Below are 23199 nucleotides of genomic sequence, written 5' to 3'. Positions count from 1 at the left end.
GTTGACCACCAGTGGATCATGCAGAGCCACCACCGACAGGATGACATGCTTAGGTACATGATGTCGGGTATGTCACTAAATGCTCCGATACCCCCACCCTTTGCAGGATTACTACCTCCACCAGTTTATGGAGGAGAGCAGCAGACCCCCTATGTTTATGGTCAGTATCCGAGGTATGACCAGTGGGGAGGTCAGAGTGGGTATGCTTATAGTGGTCAGTTCGGGTGGCAGCAGGCTGGCGGTTCAGGGACGCAACAGATGGAGGAAGATTCTGAGGAGGAGTGATGTAGCAGACAGCAGCAGCATATATATCCTTTAATGTTTTATTTTTCTTTATGTTGTTTCTGTAGTTCGATATGGTTGTATCTTTTAGACATATTTTTATTTTCTGTTTGAACTTGGGATGTTGCTACGATAAACGTTTGTAGAAGTATGCTTGGTATGGTACTTATGTTAGGTTGATGATGTGGAGCCGCTTTCCGTTCGTGTGAGAGAGAGTTTGGTATTGTTTGCTGAGCACGTTCGGTATTGGAGGGCCTATGTGGAAACGACTGGCACTTTGACAGTCTCACATATTGAGTTAAGTCATTTTCCTTCTTTTTGTTGTTGTATTTTTATTTTTATTTTTTTATTTCGTCGTCTAGTCTAGTCTAGTTAGTTAGTTCGTTATTTATTTCGTAGTTTTAGGTAGTGTCGAGTCGTGTTTTCGTTCTTGCATTAGGGACAATGCAATCTCTAAGTGTGGGGATGGGAATACATGTAAATAATCGAGTCTTAATTATAAAAATCCAAAAAAAAATTAAAAAATTGAAAAAATAAAAAAAAAATGAAAAATCAGAAAATGTCTTTCGAAATAAAAAGAAGTTTGCAAAATAAAGCGGAAAATGATAGAAAAGAAAATTTTTGCTTGGGTTCGAATAATAATAATATGAGATTTAAATAAATCGAGCTTGCGTCTAGTTAGGGATATGTGGGTAGGCCCGGGTTTGGTTTTAAGTCCCTTTGAGCTAATATACCTTAATTGTCGGTCCGCTAGTGGGTTTTCGCCTGGGAGATATGGGAAACTAAAACCGCCAATAATAGTATAAGGGCACCGTTATAAGTTAAAATTGTTAGAGTTTGTGATCATGTGAAAAAAAAAAAGAAAAAAGAAAAAAAGTGAGCTAGAAACTAAATGAAAGTAACACAGGTCTATGTAATCTGAGTTGGGGATAGCGACTCTACAGCCGGAATGCCTCTGGGATGTGTGAAATCGAATTGCCGATTAAAAGTACCGAAACCTAAGTAATCTGTGGTTGGGGATAGCGACTCTACAGCCGGATTGCCTCTTGGTTAGGGAAAGCATCGTCTAGACTCACGAGAGAAAAAAAAAGAAAAAAAAACAGCAAAAAGCAAAGCAAAAATGAAAAAAAAAAGTTTGATTGTAAACTCTCTTGGTTTTGATATAAGACGGTTGGGAATTAGTCAAATGATCGTTCTTTTAGTCCTATAAGCTTGAGGCGGGAGTAGGTGGACTGTTGATTCTAGTGTGAGACCCTAGGTGGATTGACCGCACTTAAATTAAATTCACATGATAAGGGTTTAGGATTGGATTCGGGTTTAAAGTGGATAAAGTATATTCGCAATCGCAGCTAACGCAAGCCTTGGTTTTAATTAATTATACCTATAATTCTCGACCCAAGTAATTATTTATCTCTGATTCCGTTGCATAATTCTTTTTCGAGGACGGAAAAAGAGTAAGTGTGGGGATGTTTGATGTACTACAAAGTACATATGTTTATAGTGTATATTTCGGTCAGTTTTCAGTCGTTTAGAGTCTAGTTTAGGTTAGAACTGCAATACTGCTGACGTTAAGCTTTGATTTCAGGTCCCGCAGCTTAAAGTGTTGAAAACGAGCAAAACCGAGCAGTTTGGAAGAAAATCGGGATTCGTACGCGCGTCGGGAAGAGCCGGAAGTTGATAAGAATAAAAAAATAAAAAAAATATACAATGGAGGCGCCGCGTGACGCGACCCCCCTAGGCGTCACGAGAGGGGTGTGAAATCCGGAGAAAATTAGGGTTTTGTTGGATTGTTGGAAAAGAAACTGAACACAACTCTGAATACGAATCAAGAAACCCTAGGACGAATTTCGGAGGTGATTTTGAGCATTCTGGAGTATTTTGCCGAACGGGAATCATCCGGTTGAAGCTTGGATCGTGAGAGTGAAGATCTTTCAGGTTTTATCTCCCGGTGTTCCTTATTTTCGCGTTTTCGATACTTTACGATGAATTCTTGTTTTGAACTTGTTTTGTTTGTTTTGAACATCATGTTTTTTGGCTAGACTTTAGATACTACCTAGATTTGATGATGGTTTAATTTACTTATGGATCTTTTAACGGTTTTTATTGAATTGATTATGGATTGACTTCGAAAGTAACGTGTTCTAGAATTTCTGATTTGGTGCGTGTGCGTATCTACTTTTGATTGTGGATTGTTTACTGTTTCACATAGATTTTGGTGGATGTCTTTCACATAATAGATCTGTGTTGATTATTTGCATCCTTGCGGGTTCGGGTGATCTTTGGGTAAATCGGCCGATAGCCTTAGAAACAGTAATTAAAATATAATTAGAAGTAAATATTCTGCTTAACTTGTCGCTGAGAGGCTCGAGTTAGTTATTAGGTCGCGGTGCAGTATATAGCTAATTTAGATTTTGAGAGAAGTCGACGTTAGTTCCCTAATTGCATTTGTGTCTAGTAAACCAAGTCAGAACCTAGAATTGCCTTAGATTGTTGTGCTGAGAGGTAGATAGTCGTATTAGGGCACTTTTAGAGTCGTTAGAGGACTGAGAGGAAATCTAACAGTCGGTAATCATAACAGCCTTGTAGGGTTTCCTAGGTTTCTTCCTGAGAAGGGTCGGGAAGTCTTAGCATTGAAATACCTTAAGGTTTAGTATTTTACGATCCCGGCTCCATACATCAATAAAACCGTTAGAAGTCCATTTGTAGTTAAACTGGATTCAAGTCTAGGTAGTCCTTAATCGCATCTGAATTAAAACCCTAGTTTCATTCGTAATTTAGTTTAATTTCAATTTAATTGCAATTTTAGAATTTTAGTAAACCCCCCCCCCCCCCAAACACAATATTTGTTTAGTCGTGTCAGTGTCTAGTCTAAGTTTAGTCGTTAACGTAATTCATTAGAGTCCTTGTGGGTTCGATATCCGGACTTACTTTGCTGTGCTAGAGTCGACCGGTACACTTGCCGGTGAGTAGTTTAGTCAGGTTAAAGAGTCTAGATTTTTATTACTTGAGTCTTAATTTAGGGTAATTTAGTTTATTTAATTGAACTACTTTTTCCACATCATAGCCCCTCCCCCGAAGGATAATGGGCTTGACGGAATGTTCACCGGGTGGTCCCTTGGGGTGCGACCCCCATGAAGATGGGCATCCAAATTCTCCAATATGCCTCCGGCAGTAGAAAACTCGGTAACCTGATCATCGTCGTCGAGTGTGATAGTCTTGAATTCTGTCTTCTTCTTCTTCACCTGTTTAAGTTTCGAGCCGGATTTAGACGAAACAGCCCGCTTTCTTTTCAAGCTAACCTGAGGATGCTCTTCCTCATCTGCTTCATCCTCATCTTCGTCATCACCACCCCCTTTTACGCCCTCATCACGCACTCCTTCATCTCCAACAGAAAGATGGACTCCTTCATCTTCGATCACAATTTGGAACCGGACCCTTTCGTCCCGATCGAACTAGATTTCTTACCCTTAGCATCACCAACCACCACCATAGTTTGGACCGGAACAGTATCCGCTATCTGCGCCGTAGGAGCCAAACCTGAACCTCCTTGACCGGCTGAACCTCTTTGATTATCCGGAGCCTCAGGTTCCCGAATCTGGTAAAGGTTCTCCTGCACAACACTCAGGTACGGAGGATCACCTTTCGGCGTCCTAGTAGCTCGGATCTCAAATTCCTTGGACTCAAAGGATTTTAGCCTCAAGGCCTCTTTCAAACCCATAGCTGCATAAAAACAAACAACAAATAATATCTATAGTCCATCGCGATAGTGAAACTTGCAAAAAAAAAAAGAGAGAAGAGCAAAATAATCAAAATAAATTCGAGGAACACCGCACAACTAACCCTTGTTGTTCCACTTTAGGGTAGGATACCACCCTGGTTCGGCCCATATCGTGCTGATCCATCCCATAACAAGGATGTGTTCCGGATATTTCTGTATGCGTCCAGCTTCTTTGACCAGGTTCGCATATAAGTCTCCATTGTATTCGAAGTCTTCAGGAAGAGGAGGCGGGAGCTTCGATTTCTTTAACCTCCATGTCATAAACTCCAGAACGCATCGATCATCAACCAATAGGAAGTGATCTTTCCAATCCTTGAGACTCGAGGTAATCCACGTATAACAGCAAGAGTTCTTGTCTCTAACCTCGAAGGTATACCAGCTGCCGGACCGATTCAACCTGTAAAAAGCCCGGAATACATCCAAATCCGGGTTGGATCCCAATCCACGACAAGATAGCTCAAAGTGACACACCTTGGCAAGGTCGAAGGGGTTCATTTAAGTCAGGTGAACCTCGTGAAACAAGAGCACTTCGATCAAAAACTTCGTCAGAGGAAGACGATAGTTGCAATAATCAAAGAGACGAGTATAAATTCCTATTTTCCCCGGTACAAAAGGATAAATGGGCGTTCCTTTTTGGGGAGAACGGGATGCAATGAGGCAGAAATCGCATATGTATCTATATACCACTCTAAACCACTTTTACTCAAAATATTGAAGCAACCAGACAGATTGCTTTTGTTCGACATGCTGAAAAGATGGGTACTAACCTGTTCAGCGAGTAAGTTTTCGGTTCAGAGAAAAGAGTGAAGAAGATGAAGTAAAAAGTGAAAATGAAAAATTACTTTTTCTCCTTTTTATAGAGACATGAAACCGCCTCAAAACAACCAATCAGGGTTTGACACGTCATGGCAACTGACGCACATCAAGCGTCACATCAAGCGGGAAAATTAAAGTGACCGTCGGTCACCCGGCAATAGGTCACCGCTCCAAAAATTTAAAATTCAAAAAAAAAACGACAAATCAGGGATTCAGACCGCCAAAATTACGCCGTTATAGTTCGAAGCTTTTACCTAAGAAACGCTACGAACTAGGAGGACTTGATGAGGATACGTCCTCGGTCGGACCGAACCATCGTCAAACATAGAACCGAGCCATAATACATCAAGGTCGGATCGCATCCAACACCATAAACGGAACGGACAAATGTACTTGACGCCATAACTAACTGGGCCCCACGGACATAACCGTCATGACAGTGACTGGTCCGACCCTAACTAACTCGCCACGTCAGCATACCCAAAGACTATAAATACCATACTTAGACCTCTAAAACGGGTAATCGCTACTTTCTCTCTCTAACTCCCCTCTCTCTCTCCCTGACCTACTTCCTCCTCACAAATACTTATTCTCACGCCCGAGCTTGGTCACAGATAGGCCCCCCTCCCTGTGACGAGGCTAACGGTGTGTTTGTTTCCTTGTGATCTTGCAGGTTCTTGCTAGGTCGTCTGAAAAACTCACTCTAACCAGATCGGACTGACTGATTTTGAGTCTTCAATAGATATTAAGAAAATTGCAGTAAAAGTTATCATATTTTTTTTTAAACCTTTATTTTTTAATCAATATTAATGCTATAAGCGAGTTGAGTAAATAGTTAAGTTTGAACTTGAGATATGCTGGTTTCGAGCTTTATAGTTTATATATATAAACTTTTAGCTCAATTCACGAGAAAGTTATCAAACTCATGTTTAACTCGTTTATTATCTTTTAATTATTATATTTTGTTTCTTTACACATATATAAACACAAGTACATGTTGAGAGTTGGGCTCAAAGGAAAACCAAAAAACAATGCATTTAACATGTTATATATATCATAAAAATTCAAATTATCATGTTAAGTTTTTTTTTAATTTTTTTAAAGTTTTTGCATATAAATACATATAGAAGACTTTTTAATAAAAAATCAAAAACTAACAAAATCTATAAAAGCCTTTTTAATAAAAAAAAGTTAAAAATGTTTAAAAATTTGCAAAAATGATTTTTTATTGAAATAGCTTCTACCCATCTTTATATGCAAAAGCTTCGAAAAAAAATTAAAAAAAAATCACTTTTAGCATTTAAAAAATATATATAACATGTTAATTGCACTATTTCTTGGTTCTCTACTTTTTGTGTTCTTCTTTAAACCTCAAACTACATGTTTCTATATATAACTATAATTTTTTAGTGTACAACTCATACACCCAATAAATATACTCCATCTACACTAATATTCACCATGACACTTTAACCATCAACTACTTGAGAATATACATTTACTACACTTCTTGAGTTCTTGATACTAATAGGCATCAAACTATTTGGTGATTGTATAAATAATATAATATAATATAATATATACTATTTTTTAATATTGTTATCATAATTATCTATATAGTAATATTTATTGTTCTAGTTAAAGAAAAATATTATAATAATAAGTTTGTTTTGACTCACAAGCCTAATCAAACTCAGTTATATGATGTTTAGGTTTGAGTTCCTTTATTAAATGATTTTCATCTTATGCTTAAGCACTTTTAAGATCGACTCAATGTAATATTTTAAATAGAAATATCTAGTAGCTTGCGAATAACTTAACTCGTTTACTCTCTTTGTTGATGTTATATTTATCTAAAAGATAAATATTTCCTAGGACAATTATAAGAAGAATCCTCATATTAGTTAAGAAAACTATGAAACCCAAACTAATAGATCTTTTTTTGTCACGTGTTATACTTTTAGCAGACGTGTTACGTATAACCCCCAAAGACTGTCACATGTACGTGTAACAGCTTTTGTAGACTTTTAATTTTTTTTTTTCTGAAAAAACAAAAAGTGTACCAGGATCAATCTCAACACTTGATTTTTTTAAATGGATAGTAGAGATGAGATTTCCAGAATTTTTGTATTTCACATGAGATTTTTCTTTTTATCCTCCCCATTTCCTCAAAATAAAATACACAAACTTGTATAACTATTAAATTAAAATTAAAATTAAAGACAAATTACGGGTGGAATGGGTAACGTTAATAAAGAAAAGAACAAGTCAATCAAACACCGCTTTGCCTTGTCAATACGCCTTGCTTTTTCCGCACCTTTTATTTTATTCTATTTGTTTATTATTTTATTTTGAATCGAGACTTTATCCTTTATCTTAGCTAGGTTGAAAACCACAATTCCTGACCGTTGGTTTTTCTTCCTTCAATCAAAATTCCAAAACAAAAATTATATCATTTGGGATCTATTCTTCGTTTAATACAAGTTAATTTTCACGCGAGTAGCGCGGGCGGGTACAAATGTAAAGCAACTCGAATTTGTATAGTAAAGACCTGAATCGTTTAAGAACAAAAGTTAGTTCGAAACATAGTTAAATTGAACATGTACATCGAAATAAATATGAAAATGTATATATGGCCCCACTTATTGGCGAATTTTTTTTACATTGAACACCAACATAAACTTATACCGACATCTACAAAAAAAAAAGAAAAAATATAATTTTTCATAAGTTAAAAATGGTACCGCGCGTTGCGATGACGCCAAAACGTAAATTAAGTCGAATTTATAAAGTCTAATGAAAACATATTATATTTGACCTCACCTGTTGTAAACCAAAATTTATGCCAAAATGTGGATGAACTGAAATCTTAAAAAAAACTGAACTTATACAAACACGTAAATAAAAAAAAGTAAAAAAAATATTTTTAAGCTAAAAATGGTACCGCGCTTTACGGTGGCCGAAACATAAAGTAAGTCAAATTTGACCCAACTTGTTGTAAAACAAAATTTATGCCAAAACGTAGATCAGTTTGAAACGTAAAAAAAGCAAAAAATAAAAAAAAAACATATTGTATTTGAGCCTACCCATTTTAAAAGAAACGTAATTAACTTGAACTTATATCGATACATACATAAATATAAGCACATAAAAAATGATTCGAGACATACATAAATATAAGCACATAAAAAATGATTATAAGGGTCTGTTTGGTTGACAGGAATGCATAGGATTTCAAGAGAATTGGAATTTGAATTTCATTCCTTTGTGTGTTTGGTTGGACAAATTAGTTGATGGGAATTGGATTTCAATTCCAACAAAATCCCTTATTTAATGGAATTCAGATTCCTTCTAAATTTCAAAGGAAAGTTTAAAAGACCACGGGAATGTTTCCAAAGTTACGGAAATAACTCTTGCCTCTTTCATTTTTGTCTAAAAACCAAAAAATAATAAAAAAAAATCAAAAACATTCTAAAAAAATCAAAAACATTCTAAAAAAATCAAAAAAAATTCTAAAAAATAAAAATTTCTAAAAAATCAAAAAAATAATAAAAAATCCAAAATATTCTAAAAAATCAAAAAAATTCTAAAAAATAAAAAAAATAATAAAAAATCTAAAAAATTCTAAAAATAAAAAAATAATAAAAATCCAAAAAAATCTAAAAAATAATAAAAAATCTAAAAAAAACCCAAAAAAAATTCTATAAAACAAAAAAAAATTTTTAAATGAAAAAAATCTAAAAAATAATAAAAAAATCCAAAAAATTCTAAAAAATCAAAAAAAAAATCCAAAAAATTCTAAAAAATCAAAAAAATTAATAAAAAATCTAAAAAAACCCAAAAAAATTCTAAAAAAATGAAAAAAATAAAAAAAACTAAAAAATAATAAAAAATCCAAAAAAATTTAAAAAATCAAAAAAATTCAAAAAATAATTTTTTGAATTTTTTCGATTTTTATAAATTTTTGAATTTTTTTATTATTTTTTGAGAATTTTTTTGGTTTTTTTAGAATTTTTTGTATTTTTATTATTTTTTAGATTTTTTTTCATTTTTTTATACTTTTGAATTTTTTGGATTTTGAGAATTTTTTTGAATTTTTATCATTTTCTATGATTTTTAGATTTTTTTTGAATTTTTATAATTTTTTGGATTTTTTAGAATTTTTTTGAATTTTTTGGATTTTTATTATTGTTTTGATTTTCTAGAATTTTTTTGGATTTTTTAGATTTTTTGAACTTTTTATTATTTTTTAGATTTTTTTTGATACTTTTGAATTTTTTGGATTTTTTAGAATCTTTTAGAATTCTTATAATTTTTTATGATTTTTAGAATTTTTTTGAATTTTTATAATTTTTTGGAATTTTTTAAATTTTTATATAAGGTAAGTTGTTTTTAAAACTTTTGCCAATTGTTTATAACTATGGGTAATTTTGTCTTTTTAGGTATTTTTAAATTCTAATTCTATTAATACATTAATCAACCAAACACATCTATGGATTTCAAAGGAATCCATCAAATTACAATTTCCATAGGGATTCCAATTCCAATTCCTATACATTCCGCGAACCAAACGCCCCCTAAAGTTTTTAAGTAGTTGAAGGGTTATAAGTGTAAATACTAAATCTTAAAGGAAAAATGGTAAAAAAATAAAAACTAACTAAAAAAACTAAAAAGAGTAACAAATGGCCAGCTGCCATGCACTCATCCCCCTCTTCTAATTGTATTTATATAGAACTAGGTTATAACCCGGGAATACTCCCGGGTAGTGAATCTTTATATCTAAAAAATAAATATACATATATATATATTAATTAATAAAAATATATCATGTAGTTGTGAATCTTTATAACCCGGGAAGTTTCCTAATAAAATCACAAGCAACTGGTAAATAAAATTAACATCTTGGGCTCATAATTTAAGACTGTTGCAGTAAAACTCGATGTAAATGTAGAATCAATGGCTATAAATGTGAAATTGACATAAAAACTGGTACAGGTACCTAAAGTGTCGGTACCGAATATGCCAAAAGGGGCACCGGTACCGAAAAAATTCAGTACCGATACCCAGTACCAAATAGTCATACCTAGTTAGCAGCAACTAAAACCTTAATAATATTAATATATAAGATGTTATACATCAAGAATCCATATGAACATGAATGTTATCATCACCTTGAGTGTTTCTGTATTTGTATGTTCAAATCACATGGACTTGGAAACCACTCGGACTCAATGAGTTAAAAATTCAAGGATCAGATTCAATTATTTAAAATGATGAAATCACCTGGACTCATATAAAAATTTACCCAACTTTTTATTCAAACTATGAAATTAACCGAATTTATGCTTAAGCCTCAAAGTACTCGCTACATCACAAACAGTCAACGATCTATATAAGTTGCAAAGAGCCTAGCATGATTTCCACCAAGTATGATTTGCACTCCTACATGTAAAGATGTAGATAAATCAAAAAGTAACAACCACACACATATAACAACACTTTTTTTTTTATTTCATTTATTTATCATACAGTTAGAAAGCAAAACCCATTCTAAGATGAACGTTTCTAGTGAAAACTTAGTTGATACTTGGGCTGTTGATTCAGAGAAAAAAGGCCAAAATGTCTCTCAGACTCATCTCCAGATCCAAACTACGATACCCTGACAGATCCAATTTATCATAAATTTGAGAAGGAATATACCTGTCAGCTTGAATAGTTCATTTCACTAACTGCACTGTAGGAGTTTTAGGTTGGATTTCAGTTGGCTTTGTTGTTGTTCTGAGATTGGAAGTTAGTCTGTTCCGCTTACTTCTTTACGAGAAGATAAAATACACACTGCATAAGCCCAAAAGTTTAAGAACTCAAATTTGATTGTAGCCCACTAATTAACTGCAGCCCAAAGGTTAGCAAAATAGCATCCTCGTAATTAAGTTGCAAACAAAAAAATAACACTATAGCAGCTAAAAAATTGGGCTCCATTTAGTCACGAATCCCATCTTCCCAGCCCCCAATGGTGTCCATCTCTCCTCTATGCCGTATTATTGTTGTCATTGATTTTAATATTTGTCTCCCCTGTGACTTTTTATATTAGATTTGATTACTAAATGTATGATCTTATTGATAACTAAGCATCTGGGTATGTTTGATTATGAGGGCAACATGTTAGAACGTCTTGATAGTAAGAAGCAAAGCATTTTATGTCAGAGTTTGATCTCCATAACAAAAGTCTACCCCTACAATCTATTTGGTTTCCAGCCATCAAATTTTAAAATTAAACAATAAATACATATTATAAGTTTCTTTCCCGTTAAACAGAACCTTAATATCAGGTTAGCACTTGAAGCCTCATAGATTTAAAGAACTTTAGCTTAGATATGAGTCTTCTTCTCCTCAAAACACTTTGCTATAATCCTTCGGTGTGTTAATTAATTGGCATACTAAAATTAAATACTCTGTAAGTACCTGATAGATTTATTTTGTAAGCCTTCTTTAGATTCTTTAGATATATTTTCTTCAAACACAACCCTACACAAACGACAACCATATGTTACGGTTCAGACTCCAGGCGAAATCAAGAAATAATACGCAATTTGGAACAAAGAACATGATGCCCGTACCTGGACCCCTAAACCGCTTGGCGACGCCGCGTGATGAGTCAATGGGGTCTTCATTGCATACTCCATAAACTTCCCCACATCCACCCCCCCCCCCCCAAAAAAAAAAAAGCTTTCAGTTCAGCATCTCCAGGTACCTCAAATTCTATTGTATCGCCATCTTTTATTGTAGCAATTTTATTCAATATTAGTAGCTGCAAATAAAAAAATGTTTATACAGAAATCACAAGCAAGAAAGTGTAGATGATCAAACAATAACTATAAAAGAACACATTTTACCTTCCGATTTGCTCATAGTTTTTCAGTAAATGATAAAGAGTTTTCTCTTCAGCAAGCATATAGCTACCTGAATTCGAACGAAGACGACCACAAACTGCTTTAACCTACATACGTATATGCATATATTAATGGGACATGGCTAACTAATCATGGGTATATTATATTCCCAAACGGATCAGGCAGCAAAATTTAGAAACTTTTTTTCTTAAAGAAACAGGTTAAATTGATTAATCCAAACTGGTTTTGACCCATCGCAAAATTTAGAAACTTTTTTTTTCTTGAATATGAATGTTAGATTCACTGATTTCAATGTGTCATGTTCTGCAAATTGTCAAGATAATCAAGCTTCGCCATTCCTTTCACTTCAACCTCACTGGAGCATGCCCAAGTTAGGGACTAAATGCGCTATAAAGTGCAAATCACAGAGACCATCTGTGAACTTTAGGAAAGCTAGGGACCAAATCCAAAATTTTCGTAAACTATAGGGACATCAGTGTACAATTTAAGGTAATCTTCAAACTCATCATTTTTCACATGGTAGCCTATAACCTTAGACTTGATATAATAAAAAGTTTAATGATAATTTCTCGGCCCAAATTGATGGTTAACCAAAACAGAAATCTAAACAACGTTGGTTATGGTTTTATGCAGTTGAGTCAAAGAAAAAAAGGGTGCATTAGTGAAAAGATAATCACCTGATCCTCAAACTCATCCTTGATAGCTAGCTTGTTAGCCTCTTCTTCTAAAAGAGCTTTCATTTGAGATTTCAAGATGTATCCGGGAGGGAGATCGTGTCTGTAATGGCACTCTTTATTACCGTTTGGACATACCCAGAACCAACCATATTGCTTTTTCTCCACTGCATCGAGGAAGTGTTTACAAACCTACAAAAGTAGTCCCCACGAGTCAAATGAAAATTTTTTTGAAAAATCAAATTCCCAAAAATGTATCATAAACTGACATTATACTTTAAGATGACTTGATTGAAAAAAAAACAAAAGAAAAAATGTGGGAGAACACCCGTGCACTGGCAGTAATAATTTATTCCAATTATCATGCATCGTCTTTTTAGCGCTAGATACAGAGCCAATATAATCCACCTATATGATATAAAGACTTGATACGTAATAAAGTAAGAGCTTAAGAAAGTATACGATGTCGGTTGGTTTATTCTGGTTGTACTCTTTTCCTTTTGATTCCACAACTTTTTCCAACGTCTCCAAATCCCAGTCCTCCATTGTTCCTAAGATACACATGTAGAAATTGATTATACTCCATAATCCATATCAAAGGACACAAAGAAAAAAAGGTAAACCTACAAAATAAAATACAAATAAATAAATAAAAATGTTACAGCATCACCTTCATCACGCTTATCACTGAAAATGTCAAACTTTTCACCCTTTGTTTGTACATTCAAGTCATGAGAAAACTTGCATTTGAAACCTTTCGCACATTGACCAGCCTTGAAAAACTCGCACAATATAGACTTTGGATCCACCCCTGACCATAACGATAACCTATGAGATGGTAAATCGTATTGGCCAACTTAACTTGATTCACAAATATGCTCTTAACTCGCACATAAGCCACAATATAATAGTCCCATTTTTTACAGCCCAATAATACTGTATTTTCCAATCATTAACCACTCCTTAAATTTAGACCAAACTGCATCACATTATGTTAAATTGATGAGTAGAGTGAATACTTACGTGCAGACTGCATGACCGGTTTCATGATAGGCTACTAACATCTTGTTCTTTCCATCTGTCATCTGAGTTCATTCAGTTCCTACAATGATTCTATCAATCAAGTCATCAATCTTTTTCAAACTAATCTTACCCTTGCCTCTTCTGCCATCAAGATGGTTGTATCGTTCATTAGATTTGCCAGCTCATACAGTTTAACCTAGAAGTTCGCATCGTGATCACATTTAGTGACACGTTCTTGTCGAGCTTCTTGTTTTTGCTATGAATTATCAGTATTTCTTCTCTTCCTTTCACATCTGGCAGAAGAATATACATTCGAATTCAGTACAAGTAATACACTTCATCAAGAATTACACTAATATAGAATTTAAAAACAGTTGTACAGAATAATAATTATCAACTTAAAGAAAACTAAAAACAAAACAATAGTTGTACTTATTTCATAGTGGAAATAAAATGAAATGGTAGTGTATTCGAGAAGGTAGAAGACATTGACATAATATATTGTCTTGTATAAGCTGGAAATGAATTCATTTCATGTCAATTGTTCTCCGAGCGAAATACCTATCAATTGAGCTTGACACGAACTTGAGCACAATGTTCCATCGGAATTAAAGCCAGTCCCCAAGCATTCCATACAGTAAATGCATCAGTCTTAAAAAGAATTATAACATTAGATAAAAGAAAACTGAAAAAAATATAGAATATGGCTTTATACTATACATACCTTACACTTTTTACAAGTATACACAGCCATGATATATCGTTCTTCAAGGATTAAACGATCACGCAACCAAAAAAGTTTTCAATCTCAAACACCACTTGAGAATAAAAACCCTTTTCGATTAAGATTCAATCTCAAACACCACCTGAGAATAAAAACCAAAAAAAAAAAGTTTTCAACTTTAAATACCGATCTGACACAGATGAACATAAATTGTTGAAAAGATCTTATTTTGAATAAACCTATCTAATCAAGCTTATTTTTCGTTTAAAGATGAGTTTAATTTGTTAAAATCACCAATTTTAATAAAATCATAAAGATACATTCCAAACAAAAATAGGCAAATAAAAAATCATATAAGGCTTAAGCTCTAGCTCCATCGTCTGTGAAGCATTAGAACTCCACTTTGTAGCATGGTCTCTGGCTTTTGTAGAAAAAAATAAAAAAAGTCTCAGATCAACACAAACAAAAAACGACTTCAAACATCTCGTTTACAACAGAAACCCCAAAAGTGCAAATGAATGCCGAAATCAAAGTCTAACCCAAAATCAAACATTACCTTGAGACCGAAGAATCCAGATAACAAAATCTGCAAAAAAAAAAAAAGATACAAAAAAAGAAATGTCTTTATACAGTGGAAACGATGAAAAGGGGTACAAAGGACACATGATTCCTTCTTTTGAGCCATCAAATGAAGAAGAAAGCAAATCTGCGTTTTTGATGGTGATCGATTATAGAGGGCGACAAAGGAGAGCGGTGTTAGGGTTTTGAAAAAAAAAAACTTAGTTCCACCTAATAGTGATGGAAGAATGAATTGAATTAAAAGAGGATTTGGTATTAGGGTGATTGAAGATACCTTAATGGAGATGAAGGATAGTGGAGATGATTGACTCGAAATGTCAATGCCTGAATCATATGCTTGAACCAGAACGGAGATGAAAGGAGAATGGAGATGAATGCTGTGTCTAGGGTTTTGGAAAATAATATATAGGATCCATTTTAGGTTGACCCAAAACAATGCCCAACCAGATTTAAAAACGGATCCCGCGTCCATCCATTGTAAATTTGTGTGTAGAACCAAAATGTGATTTCCCTCCTAAACTACATTGCCACATCAGCCAAGATGGCCAAATAGAAATGCCACCTAGCCCAAATCCATCTCATTTATATATATATATATATAGATATAATAGAATTTAATAAGATAAATTATGAATAAGTGTTTCTGCCACAAACAAAACAAAGTAGTATTGGCTTAGAACAGACAAGTCGAGTTCGTTTGTGATGGATTAAAGATCGACTCACTTAAAAAACTGAAATGAACCAAGTTTAAAATGAGAGAGACAAATTGGAGCTTGAGACATGCGTTTTATGTTTTTTTTTTTAGTTTTTGTACACAGCGTTTTTATGTGGTAACATGTTGCTTTAGCTTTGGCCATAATGTTTTACCGTTGACGTTCATTTTCAACATGACCTTTTAGCTTGAACATGTTTTTTTTTCAATAATTTATTTATGCATCATTTTACACTTTGTGTTTTACATTTTGGGCCCCAAATTGTAACTTTACAGTTAGACGTAAACTTACACATCGTGTTTTATTCGAGCGCCTTTGTACATGGTGTTTTACACCTGGATGTTAACTTACGTGTTGTACAAAATTGGGTGTTCGGTTTTTTTAAAGAATAGCAATACTATACTCATATTAAAATTAAAAAACGTTCAATTTTAGGGTATACCTTTTTTAAATGACGTATAAAAATATTACGTAACAAAATATAAAAAAGATGGAGGAGCTTGCATGTATTGGGTCTTTGACATATGTAGTATTTTTTTTTCTCTTTGGACACGTAGGGTGTTGTGATATCTTCATACATTTCTCATGATTTCGACCCTTTTTATTTTCTTTCCGTAAAACACACACAAACATGGGTGAGTTCATTTAGGAACCACATAAAGTGAAGAATCGGAGAACTATGGGTTAAAATGTAAAAAAAAAAAATCATAAAAAATAATTTTTACATGTAAAAAAAATATTTTTACCTAAACTTGTTTGGAACTTTTACATATAAACATATGAAGTTGTTTTAATAAAAAAATAACTAAATAAAAAGTTCAAAAACAATTTAAAAGTTATGTAAAAATGATTTTTAATAAGTTATTTTATGTTATGAATTATTACCTATTTATTATATGACTATCCATATACTTAACCCCTATCCCTCCATATACATAACCCCCATCCCTCTATATACTTAACCCCAACTTGTAAAGCCTATAAGTAGAGGCACATGTGAATCATTTGAGATATCAATAAAATATCCATTCCCCCAATTTCTCTTCTTATCTCTATAATGTTAATAGGCTAGTTGTTTCAAACACATTATCAGCACGACTTGTTTTTAGAGTTGGATCGTATTATCACAAGTGTCATTGCTTTGGATCACACCATCGTAAGGTATAATATATTTTCTAACCATTTTATCATTATTCATTATTTCTTTATACATGATCCATATTGTAATTCATACTATTTTGGGTTGTGTTAGAGACTTGTACATACTATCTATCGTAAGGTAAAGAAAAAAAAAAGAAAAAAAAGGTGAAAGAGTAGTTACAATTTATATAAAAATAATCAAATGGTATCTCTTCTTATTCTTCTTAAGGTTTAATTAAGTTTTAAAAGTTATCTTTTGCATTAGTTATTATTGGGAGACACAAGTTCGAAAGAGTAGTTACAATTTATATAAATAGCAATCTAATATGAGAGAACAAACTTGTATGAAATGATACGTCACTTTTACGAAGACAATTGGCAAAATAACTATAACAATTACCTTGGCGCCTCATATTGTTAAGCAAGTTAGGGTAATCCATTAGACACTTTTTTTTTATAATCTAACGAAAGACCTTCCATCTAGTAATCATTAGAAAAAAAATCATTATGCACATCAGTACTCTTATTAAATTATTGTAGCTTTGATTCATTTAAAATATTTAATTGATTCCAATCGATTTACTACCCATATTCTATAAAATTTATATTCCTTCATATGTTTTAAGTATTTGTTAACAATATTACACATTATAATATAATTATAAATATCATATTTAGTTTATGTTTATTTCGTGTATATACATTTCGGGTGTGTACATGATTAACTAACACATTACCCTTGATATATGAGAAGAAATACTGTGTATTAATCTTTGTAAACAAAATTTAGAATTTAATATGTAATCTCTAAACGTCTTAACACATAACTATTTTGTTAACCTTGTTTTTCTTTGTAGTCAATAATTGTTATCCCAAATATTATTTAATTGGATTATAATTTTGAATAACATACATTAATCCGTGCATATTTCTTTAATATAGATAATCATGTCGAATCTTGCAAAGCTTGAGTTTATGGCTTTAGACATCACTGGAAAAAATTATTTGTCATGGGCTTTGGATGCTGAAATCCATCTAAATGCCAATAACCTTGGGGAAACAATTAAAGAAGGAAATAAAACGAGTACCCAAGATAAGGCAAAGGCAATGATTTTCTTACGCCACCATATTGATGAGTCATTGAAAAATGAATATCTCACTATCAAAGATCCACTCGTCCTATGGACCAATTTAAAAGAAAGGTATGACCATCAGAAAACAGTAATATTACCAAGAGCTCGTTATGAATGGATTAATTTAAGGTTGCAAGACTTTAAGTCTATAAGTGAGTATACCTCAGCAATGTTTAGAATCACGTCACAGTTGATTCTATGTGGAGAAAGTATTACTGATAAGGAGATGTTGGAAAAAACATTCTCCACCTTTCACGCCTCAAACATTGTCTTGCAACAACAATATCGTGAAAGGGGCTTCACCAAATACAGTGACTTAATATCATGTTTGCTTGTGGCTGAGCAAAATAATGAGCTACTAATGAAAAACCATGAAACTCGTCCAGTTGGTACAACCCCATTCCCAGAAGTGAATGTGGTAACATATAATGACCAAAGTGGAAGTCACGGACGTGGTCGTGGCTATCAACGTGGGCGTGGTCATGGTAGTCGTGGTCGTGGTCATGGACGTGGTCGTGGACGTGCATATGGTAAGGGGAATTATCATTGTGTTCAATTCAAAAACAAAAGAACCCATCAGAAGTTGCATGATAATGAAAAGAAATCCAATGATGAAAGAGGTAAAAAGAAAAGTGGAACCTCATCTAATGCATGCTATCGATGTGGTGGTAACAACCACTGGGCTGGTACATGTCGTACAGCCAGACACTTAGTAGAGCTTTACCAACAATCTATAAAAGACAAACAAAAAGGAATAGAGACAAATTTCACATATGAAGATGGAAATGTTGATGTCCCAAGTGGTGAAAAGGACCATACTAATGCAACTAATCTAGATTATGATGATTTCCTTATCGAGCAAGCTAATTTGGATTCTGGTGATATCTTGGCTGATACAAATCAGTTGGATGCTTGCAATTTTCCCTATGCATGAATGATTATATTTAAAATTATGTTATTTCCTTGATGTTTTATTAAGACATTTTGTTTGGGATTTTGTTATGTTTTGTTTTTGGGGCACTTTATGAAATTGTTATGTTTGAACCATATTATACTTTTATTTATGAAGCTTTATTTTGTTTTGAAGCATATGGAGAATTCAACTAAACTTCATATTAATGGTGAAGATGTATGTCTAATAGACAGTGCTACTACACATACAATCCTAACGAAAAGGGATTATTTCTCTAGTTTAACAATGAAAAAGGCAAGCGTTGGTACTATATCTGGTAAAACAAAGTTAATTGAAGGCTTTGGAGAAGCATATGTAGTTCTACAAAGTGGAACTTTGCTCAAAATTAACAATGCCTTATTTTCCCCACTGTCTCAAAGAAATCTGATAAGCTTTAAAGATATACGTCTAAATGGATATCATCTTGAGACTACATGTGAAGGACATGATGAGTACCTTCAAATCACAAATATTATTTCGGGAAAAAAACACATATTAGAGAAGTTACACGCATTTGCCTCTGGTTTGTATTGTACCAAAATTGGTGCAGTTGAATCAAATGCAATCATAAACCAAAAGTTTATGGATCGAGAAAATTTTATCATTTGGCATGACCGGTTAGGCCATCCCGGATCAATAATGATGCGAAAAATTATAGAAAATTCATGTGGTCATTCTTTGAAGAACCAAAAGATTCTTCAATCTAAGGATATTACATGTGTTGCATGCTCACAAGGGAAGTTAATCACTCGCCCATCACCAGTTAAGGTAGGGACAGAATCCTTGAGTTTTTTAGAAAGAATACATGGGGATATATGTGGACCTATACACCCCCCCATTGGACCATTTAGATACTTTATGGTCTTAATTGATGCATCAACTAGATGGTCACATGTGAGTTTACTATCAAGTCGTAATATGGCATTTGCACGACTACTTGCTCAATTAATAAGGTTAAGAGCACATTTTCCTGATTATCCCATAAAAAAAATTCGGTTGGACAATGCTGGGGAATTTACATCCCAAACCTTCAATGATTACTGCATGTCTATTGGTATAAGTGTAGAGCATCCAATACCTCATGTACATACGCAAAATGGACTTGCTGAATCGCTTATCAAGCGACTTCAAATGGTTGCAAGACCAATGATTATGAAATCAAAACTACCAGCATCTGCTTGGGGGCATGCAATTTTACATGCAGCAACACTAATTCGCATCAGGCCAACGAGTTATCACACTTCCTCCCCATTAAAGTTGGTTTTTGGTCAGGAACTAGATATTTCCCATCTAAGGATTTTTGGTTGTGCCGTATATGTTCCTATCGCTCCACCACAACGAACAAAGATGGGACCTCAAAGGAGGTTAGGAATATATGTTGGGTATGAATCACCATCGATCATTAAGTATTTAGAGCCATCAACAGGTGATTTATTTACAGCTCGATTTGGTGATTGTCATTTTGTTGAAACAACATTCCCAACATTAGGGGGAGATGAAAAGCAGCTGAAAGATAATAATATAATTTGGAATGAATTATCACTATCTCATCTTGATCCTCGAACTAAAGAGTGTGAACAAGAAGTTCAAAGAATAATTCATTTACAAACATTAGCAAATCAAGTACCAGACGCATTCACTGACCTAAAGAGAGTGACTAAGTCACACATACCAGCTGCTAATGCTCCAGTAAAAATAATTGTCCCAGAAGGACAAGCACATGTTCGAAATGAGTCTAATGCACGTCTCAAACGTGGTAGACCAATCGGTTCTAAAGATAAAAATCCTCGAAAGAAAAAAGGAGCAAATAATGGAGATGGTCCAGTTGAGGTAATGATAATGCCAAGAAAAGAGTCTCCTGAAGAGACACTAGACATGGTGGTTCCAGAAGAACCTCAGGTACCTGAAAACGAAGAGATCTCAATAAATTATATCATGTCTAGAAAGGTATTGAACCGAAATGAAATCGATGTCGATGATAGTTTTTCATATAACATAGCGCTAGAAGTAATGGAAAATAATGAGGATCAAGAACCAAAATCTGTTGAGGAATGTAAACAAAGAAATGATTGGCCAAATTGGAAAGACGCAATTAAGGCAGAATTAGATTCCCTCAATAAACGAGAAGTTTTTGGACAAGTAGTCCCTATACCTAAAGGTGTAAAGCCTGTCGGATATAAGTGGGTCTTTGTGCGAAAACGAAATGAGAAAAATGAAATCGTACGATACAAGGCACGATTAGTAGCACAAGGATTTTCGCAAAGACCTGGGATTGATTATGAGGAGACATATTCTCCGGTGATGGATGCGACAACTTTTCGTTATCTTGTTAGTCTTGTAATACAAGAAGGGATTGATCTGCGCCTAATGGATGTTGTGACAGCCTACCTTTATGGCTCACTTGATACTGATATTTACATGAAACTCCCTGAAGGATTCAAATTACCAAACTCATGTACGTCTAGTTCTCGAGAACATCTTTCAATTAAATTAAACAAATCATTATATGGGCTAAAACAATCTGGGCGTATGTGGTATAATCGCCTTAGTGAGTATTTGTTGAAAGAAGGTTACAAAAATGATTCAATATGCCCGTGTATCTTCATAAAAAGGTCAGAATCTGAATATGTTATAATTGCTGTATACGTTGATGACTTGAACATAATTGGAACGCCAAGTGAACTCCAAAAGGCGGTTGAATGCTTGAAAAGAGAATTTGAAATGAAAGACCTTGGAAAGACAAAATTTTGTCTTGGGTTACAAATCGAACACCTCAAGGGTGGAATCCTTGTACATCAACAAAACTACATAGAAAAGTTACTTACAAGGTTTTATATGGAAAAATCACATCCATTGAGTACCCCAATGGTCGTAAGATCTCTTGATGTCGAGAAAGACCCATTCCGACCTCCGAATGATGGAAAGGAAATTCTTGGTCCAGAAGTACCATATTTAAGTGCAATTGGTGCACTAATGTTTCTTGCTAGTCATACACGACCAGATATATCATTTTCTGTAAATTTATTGGCAAGATATAGTTCATGCCCTACGAAGAGGCATTGGAATGGGGTAAAACAAATACTTCGATACCTTCAAGGTACAAAAGATATGGGGTTGTATTTTACTAACCAATCGACAACAAGTTTGGTTGGTTTTGCAGATGCAGGGTATTTGTCTGATCCTCACACTGGACGATCTCAAACTGGATATTTATTCACAAGTGGAGGCACTGCTATTTCATGGCGCTCTGTAAAGCAAACCATCACAGCCACATCATCTAACCATGCAGAAATATTGGCGATTCATGAAGCTAGTCGAGAATGTGTTTGGTTAAGAAGTATAATACAACACATTCGTGGGTCTTGTGGTATTTCTACGAGAGATGAGGGACCGACAATTTTAGATGAAGACAACGCAGCATGCATTGCTCAACTTAAGGAAGGATACATCAAAGGTGACAGAACGAAGCACATTTTACCAAAGTTTTTTTTCACACATGATTTGCAAAAGAATGGAGATATCACTGTCCAACAAGTTCGTTCTAGCGACAATTTGGCAGACTTGTTTACAAAAGCACTTCCGACCTCTACATTCAAGAAACTGGTTCATGGGATCGGGATGCGTCGACTCAAGGAGCTTAAATCATCAGGGGGAGAATAATACGCGCTGCACTCTTTTTCCCTTAGCTATGGTTTTATCCCACTGGGTTTTCCTAGCAAGGTTTTTAACGAGGCAGCATCACCAAGCGTATTATAAGAATAATATATTATTTTGTCACATGAATAGTCAAGGGGGAGTGTTATGAATTATTACCTATTTATTATATGACTATCCATATACTTAACCCCTATCCCTCCATATACATAACCCCCATCCCTCTATATACTTAACCCCAACTTGTAAAGCCTATAAATAGAGGCACATGTGAATCATTTGAGATATCAATAAAATATCCATTCCCCCAATTTTTCTTCTTATCTCTATAATGTTAATAGGCTAGTTGTTTCAAACATTTTACATGTAAAACTACTAGTTCCCAATGTGTATGCTGTTTTAAGGTTTTTTTTTTAAGTTCAAAATTCCTTTTAGGCAATAGGCATCGAAATAATCTGAACTGTTCCCCACAAATATAAATATATACAGTAATTTGAAAATGAAAATAGATAAAGTAAATGTACATTGGTAGGGGTGTTCACGATCCGATCCGATCCGATCCGATCTGATCGAGGGTCTGCTCATGCTCGGATTGAATTACAACCGATCCGATCCGAGCGGATCAAATTTGTAAAACCGATCGCAAAAGTGATGCTCATGCTCGGATTGAATTTGAATCGATCGGCTCGGTTTCGCTCGGTTTTTATCAAATCCTAAAAAAACTGAGCGAATCGTTTTCGCTCGATTGAATAATAAGGCTTCGTTCAACAAAAACAAATTCTAACTTAAAGTGTGAATACAAAAGCAACACAAAATAAAG

At 34.0% G+C, this 23199-nt stretch overlaps 2 protein-coding genes across 11 annotated transcripts; one reads left to right on the top strand and one right to left on the bottom strand.

The window, feature by feature from the left end:
• Window positions 1-9978: 9978 nt before the first annotated feature.
• On the bottom strand, window positions 9979-15163 carry LOC118479225 (zinc finger CCCH domain-containing protein 11-like). 10 transcript variants are annotated; one of them, XM_035980867.1, is made up of 14 exons: window positions 15062-15163; window positions 14765-14794; window positions 14209-14350; window positions 14046-14135; window positions 13615-13777; window positions 13485-13546; window positions 13132-13289; window positions 12924-13012; window positions 12465-12653; window positions 11770-11873; window positions 11494-11684; window positions 11339-11401; window positions 10577-10711; window positions 9987-10318 (listed from the first exon to the last, which is right to left on the bottom strand). In XM_035980867.1, exons 5-11 carry the CDS (start codon window positions 13651-13653, stop codon window positions 11678-11680), a joined length of 648 nt encoding a protein of 215 aa, XP_035836760.1. In that variant the 5' UTR covers window positions 13654-13777; window positions 14046-14135; window positions 14209-14350; window positions 14765-14794; window positions 15062-15163; the 3' UTR covers window positions 9987-10318; window positions 10577-10711; window positions 11339-11401; window positions 11494-11677. The 10 variants fall into 10 exon arrangements, with proteins under 10 accessions (XP_035836759.1, XP_035836760.1, XP_035836762.1 ...); XM_035980866.1 differs by having other exon boundaries at window positions 9979-10318; window positions 10577-11401; XM_035980869.1 differs by having other exon boundaries at window positions 10272-11279.
• Window positions 15164-17588: 2425 nt separating this feature from the next.
• Window positions 17589-18707, top strand: LOC110943736. The gene has a single exon (XM_022185470.1). The coding sequence runs from the start codon at window positions 17589-17591 to the stop codon at window positions 18705-18707; it is 1119 nt and encodes a 372-aa protein (XP_022041162.1).
• Window positions 18708-23199: the final 4492 nt, after the last annotated feature.

Source organism: Helianthus annuus, chromosome 12 (assembly GCF_002127325.2).
Source record: "Helianthus annuus cultivar XRQ/B chromosome 12, HanXRQr2.0-SUNRISE, whole genome shotgun sequence".
In the NCBI taxonomy this organism is placed as follows: Eukaryota; Viridiplantae; Streptophyta; class Magnoliopsida; order Asterales; family Asteraceae; genus Helianthus; species Helianthus annuus.
This window is presented reverse-complemented; position numbering and strand designations above follow the sequence as displayed.